Source organism: Ixodes scapularis, unplaced genomic scaffold, assembly GCF_016920785.2.
Source record: "Ixodes scapularis isolate PalLabHiFi unplaced genomic scaffold, ASM1692078v2 PGA_scaffold1__304_contigs__length_218370807, whole genome shotgun sequence".
Classification (NCBI taxonomy): Eukaryota; Metazoa; Arthropoda; class Arachnida; order Ixodida; family Ixodidae; genus Ixodes; species Ixodes scapularis.
The window spans coordinates 152,470,614-152,486,946 of record NW_024609846.1 but is presented as its reverse complement, the minus strand read 5'-3'; the positions used below and the strand labels follow the sequence as shown (position 1 = coordinate 152,486,946).

The 16,333-nt window shown below is 48.1% G+C and overlaps 2 protein-coding genes across 3 annotated transcripts in view; both read right to left on the bottom strand.

Annotated features, from left to right (window-relative positions):
• The window catches only part of LOC8030082 (coronin-1C-A), a 31,958-nt gene extending 27,748 nt beyond the window's left edge, over window positions 1-4,210 (bottom strand). Inside the window, exon 1 of one of the 2 annotated variants that reach the window (XM_029995577.3) lies at window positions 4,035-4,210. The gene's annotated coding sequence lies outside the window, so the exon portion shown is untranslated. The other variant, XM_029995579.4, reaches the window with a different exon arrangement.
• A 10,169-nt stretch (window positions 4,211-14,379) lies between these two features.
• Window positions 14,380-16,333, bottom strand: part of LOC8030083 (probable E3 ubiquitin-protein ligase DTX2) — a 35,351-nt gene continuing 33,397 nt past the window's right edge. Inside the window, exon 10 of the mRNA XM_029995582.4 lies at window positions 14,380-14,766. Within this exon, the coding sequence (XP_029851442.2) occupies window positions 14,470-14,766 (297 nt within the window). The 3' untranslated portion in view covers window positions 14,380-14,469. The remainder of the gene's footprint in view (window positions 14,767-16,333) is intronic.

The window sequence follows — 16,333 nt, the reverse complement described above, 5'->3', positions numbered from 1 at the left end:
GGGTGAGAACTGTAGGTGCAGACTGGCCACCAACATTTTTTTTTCTTTTATCTTTTTAGGCTTTGGCTTAAAGTATGCTGTTCCACCTGAACACACAATCCATTAGGAAAAGATATGCACTCCCACTTTTACTTCACACTAAACAAAAGCCACACCGGGAAATTCTCCCTAACAACACAGACTGCTGTTTTTTTTTTGTTTTTTTTTTTAAATAGATAGGGAAGAAATGAGAATATCACTCATCTTTTTGTTGTGTAAACCAGCTCAAATAAGCGAAACCTCTTTCCTGTTCCAAGCCTATTAAATGAAAAAGGTTTATAATGATCCCTGCCTAGACGAGGCCGTTAAATTGTTTTGTGACCACTTGCTCATCAGGGAGACCAATGACCCAATAGTTTCTCGTATCACTACTATAGTTTCAGGAAGGAACATAAGCGGGGACATTTCCTGGGGGAGGGGAGGGAGGTGGGATGAAAGTAGGTCAAAATCATTTATTGGCATAAAGCTGCTCCAGCCTTGGTTTAATCTTGCCTTCACTTCAGATTACCTCACATCTTTACCTTCACCTCAGAAACTCTATGTATGTTGGATACAATTGTGGATAGCATATTTTATGTGATAGGCATATTTGGTTCTAGAAAAGCATATCGGCTCGAAGGAGAAAGTGAAACAGGGATGCACCTCTATTGCTTACTTTATTTCCTGGCTAAATGCCTCGTGAATGGACATTACCGTAAAATACCGGGCAAGCGCCCACTCAAACTTTGGAGATAATTGCAAAACAATGGAGGATGGGCACTTGTCCGGTCATCAATTTTACATATAAATGTACTGTGGTCATTTTCTCAGATCTCACAAGTTTGGTAATGGGCGCTTAATGTGGAATAGGCGAATGCGCAGTATTCTATGGTAGTCCATTGAGATGCTCAACTGTATGATGTTAGAGACATTCTGTGTTGAGAAGCTCCGTTCTGAAGGTCATCACCTCTGAGCAAACTGAGAGAAAGCGTCGGATGTCGCATTCTCGCCGTGCCGTGCAGCATGCAGAGGGTATGCACTAACAAGGTACCCAAGCAAGCTCCATCACTGATCGAGAGAGAACAGAAACGAGCTTGTGCGAGGGCATGTAACGAGCAAACAAGCCTCGTAGTGTGCAAATAGCACACGCGCTTGCATACTGTATTGGCCCGCTGGCACACCTTGCCATTTAGTCCTCTAGATTTCCCCCTTGCCCCTTAGCACCTTGCATCGGGCAATGAAAAAGATGAAGCAGGTGCAACGCAAGAAGGAGGGGTGGTGAAAGCTAAGAAGGTCGTAGAATGCTCTGTAGAGACCAGGCTCCCTGTTTGCACATGTAACAGGGTTGTGTTCATTCTCTCCGGAGCAGGATTGTTCGGGGGGGGGGGGGGGGGGGAAGGTTGGACCATGTGCCTAGTTTTAAGAATTTGAAGTCGGAGAGAAACTGCAAATAGATTTTTAAAGTTTAAATGGAAGGGCGTATGCTCTCGAAGCGAAGTAGTCATTTACTGTCAATTCACCTTGTGCCAGAAGCTCAATAGATGCTGCTTATTTTAAGACTCTTGTTTCAATGGCATGCCCAAGAAGGCAAGCGCAAACTGGAGTACCCAAAGCCAAATTTGGGGGCTTTATGAGCCAAACCAACGAAAGGCATTTGGCACGTCCCAGCGAATGCCCGAGGATCAATTTCGACCACGTAAGGATCTTTTGATGTGCAACCGAAATCTCGGTTCTACGATGTCTTCTCCACAATAAGCCTCTTTCAGACTGTGAGCACTTTAGCCGTGATTCGAACCCGCCAACTGGGGATAGGTTTTGCCTCGGAGCCACTGAGGCGGCTCAGGTGTTACGGACTGAACGACAAAAGTCGATCAGGGATGATAGACCACACATTGTCTCTTCTGGGGGGGTGGGGTTGGGGAAAGGCTGCTTGCATTTTACAGGCCCCAGCTTGCTCATTAGACGGAGCCCAACACCAGATTTCTAGCATTCGCGACTCTTCTGAAGGGAGTCCCGTGGGTTTAGGTTGCCACACAAACCACAAAAACCAGGAAGTGAAATAGAATCAATAGAAGCACTCCGGAAGTTCCACAGACGTGCCGAAGAGAGTGGTTGCAGGCACCGATGCTGGCCTAGGGTATGACAAGAGCTCAGCAAACATGCAAGTTCTTGGCTTCCGTTCAGCAGTAATTTGCTTCAGCTTCCGGTCAGCAGCTAAGGCTTCCTTCAATGGCTTGAGAGGCCTTTCAATAGACGTCTTGCAAAGCGTGCAGCGTCGTCCACAGCACCGAAAGGAATGCAGGGAACGCTAGATACAACCGGTCCTAGCAAATGACAAGGTGACCTTAGCTGTGACGGCGAGCGACTCAGTGCAGGCAGGTCCCCACTGGATATGATCAGCGTAGGGAGAAGGAAAGAGAAAATTTTTTGGCCGAAATCCCACAAGCTTTTTGTTGTTGTTTTTCAACACAAGATTGCTAAATTAGAAATCGGGTTAGACACAAGAGATACGCCTTAACCGACTACTTTATATGACGCCACTCTACATGTCCTACACCAACCATGCACAGCGTATGGGAGTGTTTATCAGCATCCCACGTTGGCTGTTGATAACTCTACACAGCTCTACGGATTACAAGCGTGGCACTGGGTTGTTCGATCTTGACTGTAAATAGATATATGACCAACTTTCACGACAAGGACTCCAATGCTTTCGGAAGCTTACTTGCACGCTCAGAGCCATTCTGTCTGGATCAGCGCAACCCGGAAGCGTCAATGAGCCGCTTTTTCGCTATGGGACAGGGGCCTTTCGTCCCGCACACTGAAACGGACCGTTGGACTCTTTGTGCCTCCTGTGGCAGCACAAGGTTCCAAAGCAATAGCCGACAAAGTGTGAGCTGGCAAACGGGATGAGCCACACACGCATATGAAACTGCGTAGCAAGGATTCTGGATGCTTGCGCCCCCAGGCCCCCCCAATGCCTGTGGACACTCCACAATGAGCCATCCGTGGCACTGGGCTTTCATTGCAGAGTCAACGCTGAGATGGCTGTCGGCTCCCAGCCATACTGGGATGTGGATGTGCTTCTCGGACGGCAAGAGATGGCTAATGCCAGAACTCGGGCACTCCTACGTAGGGTGACCACACGTCCTGTGACTCACGGGAGAGTCGTACATCGAGGGTCATTGTTTTCTTTGAAAAAGGTATCGAAAGTCCCGATTGCGTAGCTCTATAATATTCATGGCTGTGCACGACGTTGAAGTACCTCCCAGTGTCATCGATTCAAAAAGACTGCGTGGAGAAAATAGCGAAGACTGTGCCCCTTTACTCGACAACGACTGCTAAGCCAACGGAGAATGAGACCACGAGCCAACAGTGTACACCGACTGAGGCAGCACGACTGCAAGTGATCGGCGATAACGCCGGGTGCCAAGTCACACGAACGCACGCATAACACACGCGCGCGCGCGCGCGTGTGCTATGCGTGCGAACACTTTTAAAAATCGCGCGTGTTCGCAGGAACGTTTTGGAAGAACTGAATCGGCTTCGGGGGATCGCCGCTGTTCCGTTCCTCGTCGTTCTTTAGCGCTCACTGAACGCCGGTCGCGCAAGGCGCGGCTAACCAAAGCGCCGTGCATGTAGTATGCAGATCAAGCGAGCACAGAGCGCGGCACGATCGAAACCGAAGCAAACACCACCTCCCCGAAGGAGTGTCAATTGAAAGGAAGTGGCAAGCAAGAACGCCCAAGGTGCCCGATATCGTCGAGCCCGCGCCCCGGAAGACCTCTTCACCGGCCGGCGCGGCCGGCGGGTGTTCCTGATCTGTCCACTCACCTGTAGCAGACGAACAGGGTCGATAAATAGCAGGAAACAATGCGAGAAACCACGACTCGAGTTGCCTAGGTGATGCGAGCACAACGAGCACAGGCAGCAGCACGAGCGGCGCGCCGTCCGGCGGGTCGGCGACACCGCGTAGGCCTACGCGGCCTTTTTTTTTTTTTTTTTTTTTTGCTTACCTTTCCTAGCGGCCGGTGTCACGCGTCGATCGGTCCAACACTCACAACTCGACGATCATGGCTGGACAGCCCAGCACACGGAGATTATCGAGTGGACTTTTAATCTACGCACAAGCCGGCACACACAACACGGAGCAAGCGAGGAGCGCGGGGAATGGATTTGTGCGCATGCGCGTAGGGGGCCACAACGGGCGCTGCCATTTATGGGGCACCGGGGACTTTTTTTTCAATAAAATTAGACTCTTCTCAAAATCGCCTCTCAGTCATCGCTATGAATGTCCGCGCATCAACGACTGGAATTGTTTTGCAATACTCGAATTCCTTTCAATTAAAAATAAATATTTATGAAATGGTAATAATAAGAATAATAAAGGGAGTGGGTTCCTGCATTATAATGGGATGAGTTGCGACCACCACCGCAATTTCTGGAACAGTAACTTCACTACGCAAATGAACATAGAATAATAACGTGCGGTATTTTTAAGATTTCATTGGCATTTTGATGCACCGACGTCGTCATGCAAATTGAGGTTTTGTCACTTGTGGTAAAAATGAAGATCGCTTATCGTTCAATGCATGGTAATTAACGTCGCACGCTCCAGCGAAATACAAAATTCCTTTTGATATCTGTTTTCCGTGGTATTAATTCTTTCTAACGAGTCCGTGCCGCCAGAGAGATGTTTATATTTTTATTTATTAATTCGCGGCAAAACCATAAACGTGCTACTCGATCCTCTAGGACGATTGCATGTTGAAGCGCCTCGAAACACCATGAAAACTTCATGAGTGAGTAGCACAGAAATTTATCTACAGGTCGGCTCACTTGACGACGACGACGACATTTGACCGAAAATCCTTGAAACATGCGCACGGCACGCTCCTGACCGAAAATCAGAGCTGAAAAGGAAAAGGACACACAAAAAAACCCCGCACGTTTAGCTCGGCAGGCGGGATCCAAAAATAGGCCGCAGAGACCTCGGAGACGCAGCCACCTACACTCTTTTGGGGCAGCCGTCCAAAGGGCGATCTGCGCGCAAAGTTCGCCGATGTTCGTCACCGTTCGTCACTCGAGTCGGTTCAACGGCCCGATCAAAGAAATCTCGATCTCGGTTCCACACACCACGCGGTGAGTGATCCCGCCCACGATCATTAGGCCGAACTGTCACTCATTAATTAGCTAACAAAATCAACAATCCCACGCATCGTGTTAAATGACAAATCCCCTCTCTGATCAATGGCTCTACGTAGTTTATTTTCGCAAAAAGAAAAGTTTAATATTATGCGCTCAATCTCGTTTCAGCTGACATGATCACAATCCGAAACCGAAACTTGGGCTGGGCGACATTGGCCCCGCGATTCGACGGGGAGGGTGGTGCAACCGCCACCCCGAGTGGAGAGGAACGCGAAAAGAGGTCACGGCGCGAGCGACGCTCCCGTGCACTCGTTTTTGGTGTGCGAGCCGCTCCAGTGTCAGATCGTCTCTAGACGCTCGTAGGCGAAGGAAGGCTTGGGCGAGGGGTCCCGAGGGCTGGCAGGGCCGGGGCGCTGGGGTCCTGAGCTGGGAGGACACTCGGGAGAGTGAAAGAAATGATAGTGATAGGGAATGATATTCAGGAAGAAAAATGGCGATGGAACGAACTAAGCAATTCTTTTACGAACTCTACACAAATACGGCGAAAGCACGAATTTGCTAAAAGACACCCTTTTTTTTTTTTTTTTTTTCGGCGGGAAATACGTTTTAGGTGTTGGTAAAGACTTTAAAAGTATAACATATTTATATAAAAATTGTTAGGCTACAGAAATATTTTGCCATCTTAATAATAATAATAATAAAAATAATAATAATAATATTTACTGGCTCAGGAGAGCCGCCGCACGGCAAGCCCGTACCACGGAGGCCCGGCGGTGACTGATGCTGATTATGTGAAATGATATATAATATACAAGATTATCTTACTTGCCACACTACGTAGCGACTTCTTTTGAAAGACGGTGACGGCGCGTCACGGTATTCGAGTCTATCTCCGATCAACCGCACCGGTGCTCCGAGGCGCGCCACGTCATTTTCGATAAAACGCACCGGTGCGCATCGGTCGTCTTCTAGAGAATTTCACTGGGTCGGTGCACGGAGAGCTTGTGTGTACACAAAAAATATAGCACAAATCTTTTTTTTTTTTTTTTTTTTTTTTTTTTTGCAGTTGCTTATGAGCACGCCGTTAGAAGACGTGACAGATGTTTTATATCTATAGGTGGTATTCACTGAGCCTGCAGGTTCGATTTTGCCAGGGAGCGCCACCGTCGATCCGCCATCTTCGAGGTCTCGGTTTGGCTGGCTTGGGTACGCTACGCGGTCGTCCGCTGCTAGTGTGTGCTAATTTCATATCGTTGAAGCTTCGTAGAACAGAAGAGAGAAGAAAAGTTGGTCTCGGGGGCGGGCCGTTTTCTTTGTTGCCGCCGAGTACCGTGTGTAAAGGCTGAACCGCATGTAAGCAATTTGGCGAGCGACGAGACGAGCGACAGCGACGGGACGAGACAAGCGACGACGACCCGCTTCGCTGTCGCTCGGTCACTCGCGCGACGTGGCAAACCGCATGAAAGCGACGGGAGCAAGCGACCAAGGCGATAAGCGACCCATTCTAGAAATCCAAAAACCGAGCGACGCGACGACCGACCGCGTCGCTCGTCGCCGACTCCCGTCGCTGTCGCCATCGCTCGCTAAATCGCTTACATGCGGTTCACCCTTCTCTGTCACTCGTCGCGTAGCTCGGTTTTGGGATTTCTAGAAAACTTAGCGCTCATCGCCTTGGTCGTGTGCTCCCGTCGCTTTCATGCGGTTTGCCTCGTCGCGCGAGTGACCCAGCGGCAGCGAAGCGGCTCGCCGTCGCTTGTCTTCCCGCTCGCCAAATCGCTAACATGCGTTTTTTAAATCGCTTGGGCTAATGAAAAATGCGCCGCATTTTTCATAAGCTGCGCACTCTGTGAGCCGCACGGTATGTTTCTGCACAGGAACGAACACCGAAGGCACGACGTATGTACGACACAGCGGCGATGGAGCAACACGGTTACACGGCCGTAGTACAGAAAATCCGCTAGAGAAAAACAATAAAGAAACTAGCAAAACAAAACAAAGAGTAATCACACCGTGCTACAAAAGCACCAAAGTAGAAAAATTAGTTCTTGCAAGAGCTACCGCCGTCGGCACGGCGGGCAACACGGAGCGCTTCATGGAGCCGAGGGAGCAACGCGGCCGCGGTAAACGAGTCCGATAGCGACAAAAACGAACTAAAACACACAAAAAATACTCCCACGGCGCTTCAAAAGCACCAAAGTATAAGAATAACCCCTAGTTTCGATCAAAAAGACCCTTTAAAGTTGTAAAATACTGCTAAACCACGCTCAAAAGGTCCGGCCAGGGGGGCTATGTTGCGCTTTTTGCACTCCCAGGAGACTAGGGAGAGGGAAGTGACGTCAACGACACAGCAAGCGCAGATTGGGTGTTGATTTTGTTTTCTCCTGTCGACATCCAATCTGCATTTGCTCTAGTCGTTGACGTCACTTCCCTCTTCCAAGTCTCCTGGGAGTGCAAAAAGCGCAACATAGCCCCCCAGATGGCATTCGCGATAGCAAGAGACCTCGAAGATGGCGACCGTGGTGGGCGATGCCAGCGAACCTAGCGAGTGACGTCAAGTGAATGTCACCTATACTCTCGAAAGCCATTGCAACCTCACATAAGCGTACCACGGTGCCGTGAAACAAAACCAGAACCAAAACTGCGCAAGCTCGTCAGCGTTGCGCGCTGCCTCGCAGCGGGGACGCCAGTGCCGCCGCGAAGCGGCGTGTACGGGTGATCCAGGTGGGTTAATAATATTTTTGTAATTATCGAGCCGCCGCAGACTGTCGCCGCGAAACAGCGTGGGCGGGTGGGCCAGGTAGGAATTAACGTGTCTTAATTTTTATGCTCACAGCGAGCGGGACTTGGTTAGAGACGAAGGCAAAACTAATTTGTCGCGTGCCGCAGTTAAAACAAAATTGGGTTGTGTGAATGTTTATACGGCCCAGAACTTAGTCCGCCTCAACGGGCAACTTGTCTCCCAGCTGTAGATGACAAATCTAGCCAGTGCAGTACAAGGTTTAGCCTGGGGTCTCCGATGCTCATCCAGATCGGAACGGGCAGGGGTGGGGATCGAACCCAGGATCCCCGAGCTCTGCAGTTGGATCGAGTTATTCGGAACCTATATTGAGCGTATCAAAAACCGTGGAAATAAAGGCCCGTTCACACTCTTGCGAACGAGTACGACTGAGAGAGACGAGATCTCTTAAGGCCCGTTCACACTCTTGCGACCGAGTACGACTGAGAGAGACGAGATCTCTTAAGGCCCGTTCACTCTCTTGCAACCTCTTAAACCTGGGTTCCTTAAAACTTCTTAAACCAGAGAACACACTGGCGCCATCTATTGGGAAGCAGTGTAAACTCGGCGGTCTGGCATATTTTTTTTTATTTCTCGCGCATTATCCTTTCTTTCTTGGCTCGAAAACCTTTTGTCAATGTTATAAACGAGCCTTTCTATGGGTATTACGCACATTTGACCTCGACAATCCCGCAAAACCGTCGCTCTTGTGAAATGCAGTTCCAGGGTCACCGCATAGATGGCGCCACAATGTCAGTGTGTTCCCTCATTCTAAAAACATTTAAGAAGTTTTAAGAGATCTCGTCTCTCTCAGTCGTACTCGGTCGCAAGAGTGTGAACGTGCCTTTACAACTTCTTAAATGTTTCTAGAATGAGGGAACACACTGACATTGTGGCGCCATCTATGCGGTGACCCTAGAACTGCATTTCACAGAAGCGAAGGTTTTGCGGGATTTCCGAGGTCAAATGTGCGTAATACCCATAGAAAGGCTCGTTTATAACGTTGACAAAAGCTTTTCGAGCCAAAAAAAAAAAAGGATATTGCGCGAGAAATAAAAAAAAATATGCCGGACCGCCGAGTTTACACTGCTTCCCAATAGATGGCGCCAGTGTGTTCTCTGGTTTAAGAAGTTTTAAGGAACCCAGGTTTAAGAGGTCGCAAGCAGTCGCAAGAGTGTGAACGGGCCTTTACAATGTTTCTAGAATGAGGGAACACACTCACATTGTGGCGCCATCTATGCGGAGACCCTAGAAGTGCATTTCACAAAAGCGAAGGTTTTGCGGGATTTCCGAGGTCAAATGTGCGTAATACCCATAGAAAGGCTCGTTTATAACATTGACAAAAGCTTTTCGAGCCAAAAAAGAAAGGATATTGCGCGAGAAATAAAAAAAAAAAATATGCCGGACCGCCGAGTTTACACTGCTTCCCAATAGATGGCGCCAGTGTGTTCTCTGGTTTAAGAAGTTTTAAGGAACCCAGGTTTAAGAGGTCGCAAGCAGTCGCAAGAGTGTGAACGGGCCTTAATGCGCCTCTTACAATTTTGCTGCCTGCCCAACAGAAAACGAACATTTCAGTCTTTATACTCTAATTCACTGTTGCAGCTTAAAAGGGCCCTGCAACGACTTTTTGACTGGTTTTCAAAATGCACCGAACCTGAGCGCACTGAACATATACTTAATGAAACTTTTCCCTTCTTGAATTTCACTTTATTTTAAAAGTTATAAGCAAATTAAAATTACAAAAACAAGCAAAAAATAATCTTCATGACATCCTTGGTCCTTGCTTGAGTGGCCGTAAACTAGAGGAGGGAGTGAGCGCTCACGGCTGCTGCACTCTGTGTCGGCGGCTGGAGAGGGTGCCACTAAAGGCCCGTTCACACTCTTGCGACTGCTTGCGACCTCTTAAACCTGGGTTCCTTAAAACTTCTTAAACCAGAGAACACACTGGCGCCATCTATTGGGAAGCAGTGTAAACTCGGCGGTCCGGCATATTTTTTTTTATTTCTCGCGCAATATCCTTTTTTTTTTTTGGCTCGAAAAGCTTTTGTCAACGTTATAAACGAGCCTTTCTATGGGTATTACGCACATTTGACCTCGGAAATCCCGCAATACCTTCGCTTCTGTGAAATGCAGTTCTAGGGTCACCGCATAGATGGCGCCACAATGTCAGTGTGTTCCCTCATTCTAGAAACATTTAAGAAGTTGTAAGAGATCTCGTCTCTCTCAGTCGTACTCGGTCGCAAGAGTGTGAACGGGCCTTAAAGCATGTGCTGGATAGGCTGGATGAAGCGGACGGCCAGGGCGGCTCGCATTGCATTTGCTGTGCGACACTAATTCGGCATGGCACTTCATTGGCCACAAACAACAGCAAACACGGGGTAAAGATCAGTTCAGAACGGGAGCCACTTCGCGCTGCCAAACGGCCAAACCTGCTCGCTGAAGGCCTTTGGAATGCTCAGGACCGGTCGGATCCTCGAGCCCATATGACTGCAGCGCTGCTGGCGCTGCCACATACCTCCAGGTATGTAAAGCAGACGACGACAATGACCATGTTGCTTGAACCGGCTTGCACTTTGTCGGCCGTGCACCGCCATCGCATAATCCAGCCCATGGTATGTCGTCATATTAGTCATATAGATATTGAGAATGACGTGCACATCTAATTTCTGTGATCTGTGCAACATTTGTTTTTCGATCAACGTATATTGCAGCCTTTTGGAGGCCACAGAAATGGAGTTCATATTATTTTCTATTTTGAATATTGAATGTGTATCGTAGATGACCCAAGACTTCAAATATATTTGGTATGTAGCACTGTGTCTGTGTTTCTTTTTCTAATTGTCCTTGTGTTTGTTTGCGCTGTTTTAATTATATGTTTACAATGCACCACCGACTAGGCCACCTCCAAATGTTACTGGTATGCAGCAGCTTGAACGGCAGGTGACCGTGAAAAAGAAAGCGACTGGAGGCTTTCGGGCGGAAAGAATACGAATTTTGAGTCGCAAATTGTGTTCTGGGTAGCTGGGCTCTGATAGGTCATCTTCAAATAGAAACATTGGCATGCATATGTACTCTGTCAGTGTAATCTAGGAACAAAAAAAGGAGGACAAACGCAACACCGGCTCAAATTTTTGAGACTGTGTTGTTTGTCCCCCTTTTTTTGTTCCTAGTCTCAAGGTTTTTTTCACTATTATCATTCACCAGTTTGCCTGTGCAGTAACCCTTACTTAAATAACCAAGGATATCAGATTGACATCACTGATAACTTCAAGCGGTTCAAGTGATAGTATCAGTTTGGCATGGTGTGGACTCTAAGTTGTTTTGTCGGCATTCTTTTTTGCAGTCACTTGTCACCCTGGAGTGATGTAACCGTTATCATTAAACAGTCTGATATCTCAGCCGACTCGCCTGAGGAGGCTGCTAGGTGAGGAGGTGGAGTCCTTTACAGCACTGAAACAGTTTTGTTTTGCATCATTTTACTTTTGCTGTGGTATTTTGGTTTGCATACTGGTGGGTCAGGGGTGCAGCTAATGGTCATTTCCTTGGAGGCAATGCCAGGAGATGAAGCAAATGGTGACTCCTCTAAGTTTCGCCACTGAAGTCCACCAGCAACTCCTAATCACTTCCGGACTCTGCTACACGAGCTGAGTTGTAGTGACCACCATCATACTACGAGACGCGAACATAGTAGCTGCGTTCGATTTACTTGGACCTCCTGCACCGAGGCAGAAAAGTGTAAGGCAGTGTACTTGCGGTATGTGTATTGAGATAAAACGGGAAGTACTACACCACCATACTTTTCTGCACCGGTGCAGGTAAATCGAGATAAAACGAGAAGTACTACACCACCCTTATGCAAGATCGGCGCCCGCTATTCAAAAAGGCAAACAAGCAGATTTGCAAACTAGTTTCCGTTTGACTTTTACGTTAGGTGAAACAAAATTATAATGATTTTTTAGAAAAAATTGGCTTTTGTTCTTGGCCCAGTTTCTGATTGGCGTTAAAAATGCCAGTGTTCATCTTTAACTTCTACTTTTAGCTTTTCAACACCATACAAGTGTGGATCCTGCAGAGCATAATTATTTCAATCTCAATTATTTGACGTCGTACAGATTGCTAAGTGAATCATTTAGACATGTATAACATTCTTTTGTGTACCTTGAGTGCGTGCTAGGTAAAGTTTCACCTATATATATATTTCATGCTGTCGAGGATGTTTCATGTTTGGAATTGTTAGAGGAACCATGCACTTTCCTGCCTGACCCTGTAAAGGTAGGCCATAAAATAAATAAGTAAATGCTATTTCAAAGTAACTGCAGTTCAAATGTAATATGAAAGTAGCAGACACTTGTAGAAAGAAGTGAAGGAGGCATCATTTGTAACCGTCAGAGACACCTAACTCCCGGAGGGTACTACAACACATTTTACGGTAGCTGTAAGTGGATTCATTTGAAAATGTGCCACTGGAAGGTAACCTAATTACATTTCAGATCAAGTAACTGTAACTAAATTTCCTCTCCAGGGCAACTTTTAACAGTATATTCTTGTTGCGAAAATCATCAGAAGTGCAAAAGTTTTCTAGAGGGGCATAGAAAAAAACCGGAGGAAACACAAAACTGAAATTGGGCATGCTTTACTGAATTTCCGCAGCAAATGAAGTAGCAGGTACCATAATCCTGTAAAAAGGCGTGCAAAGTTCCTGTCAATGCGGAGATTGAACCTCCGGTCAATACGGTTGTTACCCGGAAGGGGAGCCTTTATCTAAATCAATGTGGCCGCAAAACGAAACGCCCTGCCTTAGTATTCAAGAACAGACGAACGGTCTGAACGCAGCATACCAACTGAGGTTCGTACTTCGTTTCACCACAAGATACCTATACTTCGTTTAGTATACGCCTGTACTTTAATTAACATTACGATGGACTGCAGCAAACGCTACGAGCCACCTTGACCAATCCAGTGCCGTGGATGTATCGTGCGACTACGCACCTCATGCGTTGCCCCGCCCTACCCGAAGGTCACATGACTCTCACGCAGTACGGGATTGGCTTCCAGGGCTTGTAGATTTCTCCGCAGTCCATCGTAAAATGAAACAGACTATAGGCTCGTTTGGTTTACGTACGCCAGGGGTTGGCAACCCAAGGCCCGCGGGAGGCATGCAGCCCCCTGCACAACAACAAAAAGCACCCCCCCCCCCCCCCATGCCACTTCCTCACAGAGTCAAGAACCACATGGCAGTTTTGACCAGTGTTGTAGGTGTTACCAAAAAAAAAAGTAACGAAATACATTACTGGTTACAAATAAAAGGAATGCGATACGACCTCCGTTACCTCAAAATAAAAGGGAACACGTGATTGTTCCCGTTACTGATAAAAAGTAGCGCATGTTACTTTTGCATTTTAAATTATGAATGAACGCGTTTTACTGTTTCGACGGTACAAGTAGACATATGCGCAATATTTCAAGAAAGATTATGTTTGTGCAGAAACTGAACATAAATAATTTATCTTTTTTTATGGTTTCACCTAAGTGCTCACGAAAAACGTAAAGAAAAGCAAAAATTCACATGGCTTGGCGTCTAAAAACACGAAAAAACTAGAGTTATATTTTTAAAATCTTGTGAAGAAGTAATGAGTAACATAACTATGTTACCCTTCGCTTCAAATAAGTAACGTATGTTACTCGTTACCTGATATAAGTAACGTATAAGTACATCACCCATTACTGCTTTGAAAAAGTAACGACTCCATTACTACGTTACTGAAAAAAGTAAAGCGTTACCAGTAACGGCGTTACTCGTAACGCATTACAGCCAACACTGGTTTTGACCTCAAATAAGGATTGTCCGGCACCCCATACTTGGAAATAAAACATCTTCAACTCCTTTTTGCCTCTTCTTTGATTGCACCCCTCCCCCCCCCCCTCCCTCCCTCCCCTCCCCACCCCTCCTTTCGCGACTTGTTATCCGGCCCCCTTTTTGTCAGCTTCCTGGCAAATCGGCCCGCCGCTGAAAGAGGTTGCCGACACCTGACCTACGCCCCCGCCACAACTTATACCCGGTGCACATCGCTTTATTCAATTTACGAGGGTAGCCCGTCCTAAAATGCACGTCGGAAGTACGCTGCCCTTCACTTTTTCTGCATTGCGCTTCACTTTTTTTTTTTTTTTTTTTACACGCTTATACTTTGTTCACTACTAATCCGACAGTGCGGTGGAAGCTACATGCCCGTTGGACCGATCTTTTACTACACGCAGTCACCAACCGCCAACACCCAAGCGCAGAGAGTGGGGTCAGGTGACGAAAGGAAGGCACCCGATCACAACCATACCGTTGGCTCAGGGGTGGACGGAGCGTGGGCTGGAGAAGTTAAATCAAAGGATGTCGTCGTCACAAAGTCGAGCGGTGCAGGAACAGTAAGGTGAGGCGTTACACTCCGTCCATAGAATAAAATGCTCCAGTTTATCGGTTAATATGGGCCCTTGGAGACTCCGGAAGGAGGTCCGCGGCCGTCGGGCGATCCGTAGAGTCACTCCTGCTTAGAAGGTGAGAGCGGTTCTTGCTTGGGAACCAGAAGCGACTGCTGGGGAGGCGGGGGCGGTCGGGGGCCCGTGGGCATGTCGGGAGGCAGCACCCCGTGGTCGGCGAGCTCGGCCAGCAGGCGGTCCAGGTAGGAGGGGTCTGGGTAGCCGTGGGCGCCCCCGTGCATCTGCGTCTTCTGGTGGATCTCGTTCCAGGTGACCGTGTCCTCTTCGCCTGTGGTGGTCGACTGCCCCACGGTGAACATCAGCCGCCGGTCCCAGGCCATCGCCAGCAGCGCCAGGGCCTGCACGTCCAAGAGACCCCGTTGGTCAACGCTCGCACCCTCTGCTTCAGTAACCAAGCCTGTCGACGAACCACGGCTAGAAGCACGTGGCGCGCAAGCTTGCGCTGCGGAGCTCAAAGATCCCGGACGCGATTCCCGCCGATGCCATTCTCAATACGGGCGGGCGTCGTACCGGCGTGCAGTATTACTGCCGCGTGATGCACACTAAAGATTCCAGACTGGCAATCGAACTGCAGCAGCAAAATTGATTGTTTACGGCGGCAACACCAGACGCCCATTGGGGCAGACTTAATTTCCTGCCGTCTAAACAAATGCACGACGCAATTACCTTTACGCTACCCCAGATTTCGTATACGCGCGTGGCGTGGAGTTGCACGAGGGTAGAAGGTAGCGGAGTTGGTCTCCGGCCAAACATTTGCGCCGCACGAATCGCCCCGCACAACGCTGTGCTGCCTAGGGTCTGTGCAACCTCCGCTTCTTCGTCGGAAACAAAAGGCAAGAGGGGACAACGAGGCGATGCGTCCAAAAGACGTGGCGGCGCGTGCCGAGAAGGCCGAGGTTGGATATCGTTGTCAACTGCATTAGCCGTAAAACACTATTTTTTTGCACATTATGATTCAATCAATATTTTCCGAATACGCTGGGAGTGGCTGTCGACCCTGGAACTATTTTGCCTGCCCTCTCAAAATAAAGACGGGTCTTTATTTTGTGTGCGGAATGTCTTTCACCCGCAAACACTGCGCACTTGCATTCTCGTACGTGATTGAAAGTGTGTCTCACATACGTGCATATCTTTGCTACAAAGAAACCGCGTGTAAAGCTCGGGGGACGACCCTGCCTCCTAAAGTAAAGGCGAGAGAAACCAAAATCGACCGCTTCGAGAATTCATCTGGTTTTTGAGCACGCAGCAGCCATTTGGGACCCACTCCCACAATAAAACAAAATGGTTTGAAAAAAGGCGTACAGTAGACTCCTGTTAAGGCGAACTCGCTTAAGCCGAATTCTCGGATATGCCAAACAAGGTAAGAACATTTAATTAATTTCCCATAGACGCAATAAAAAAAAAAAATTTGTTTAACACAAACTGCTTTGTGCACGCATTTTGGTTAACTCGAACTTCCATAGGTCCCCTCCATGATGGCACTGCACCGACGGAGGCACCGCGGCGGTGTTCGAGAAGGGGAGAGGAGGAAGAAAGCGCTGGAGTGGTGAGGGACACGGGTGGTCAGGCTGCACAAACGCAGGCACAAACACGCACGCACTGCGTGCGTGCGAGCGTACTTGAACACGAATTACTGCGTAAACTAAACTACACTACATATACTCAACGGCAACAAAGACTCGCCTGCTGGCTCGGCAGTTTGTCCATTCCACTGGTCTGTTCTTCATTGACATCAGCCCTACGCTTGGCCATCGGCGCTGGACTGAACCAAAATGGAAAAACGGACGTGCCAGTTCCTCCCGCTGGCAAGGAAGGTGAAAATACTCGAGGAGGTGAAAGCCGCAAAGCCGTCGAAGACGGCAATTGCACGTTAAGTTTGGCATCGCCAAAAGTATGTTATCAGGC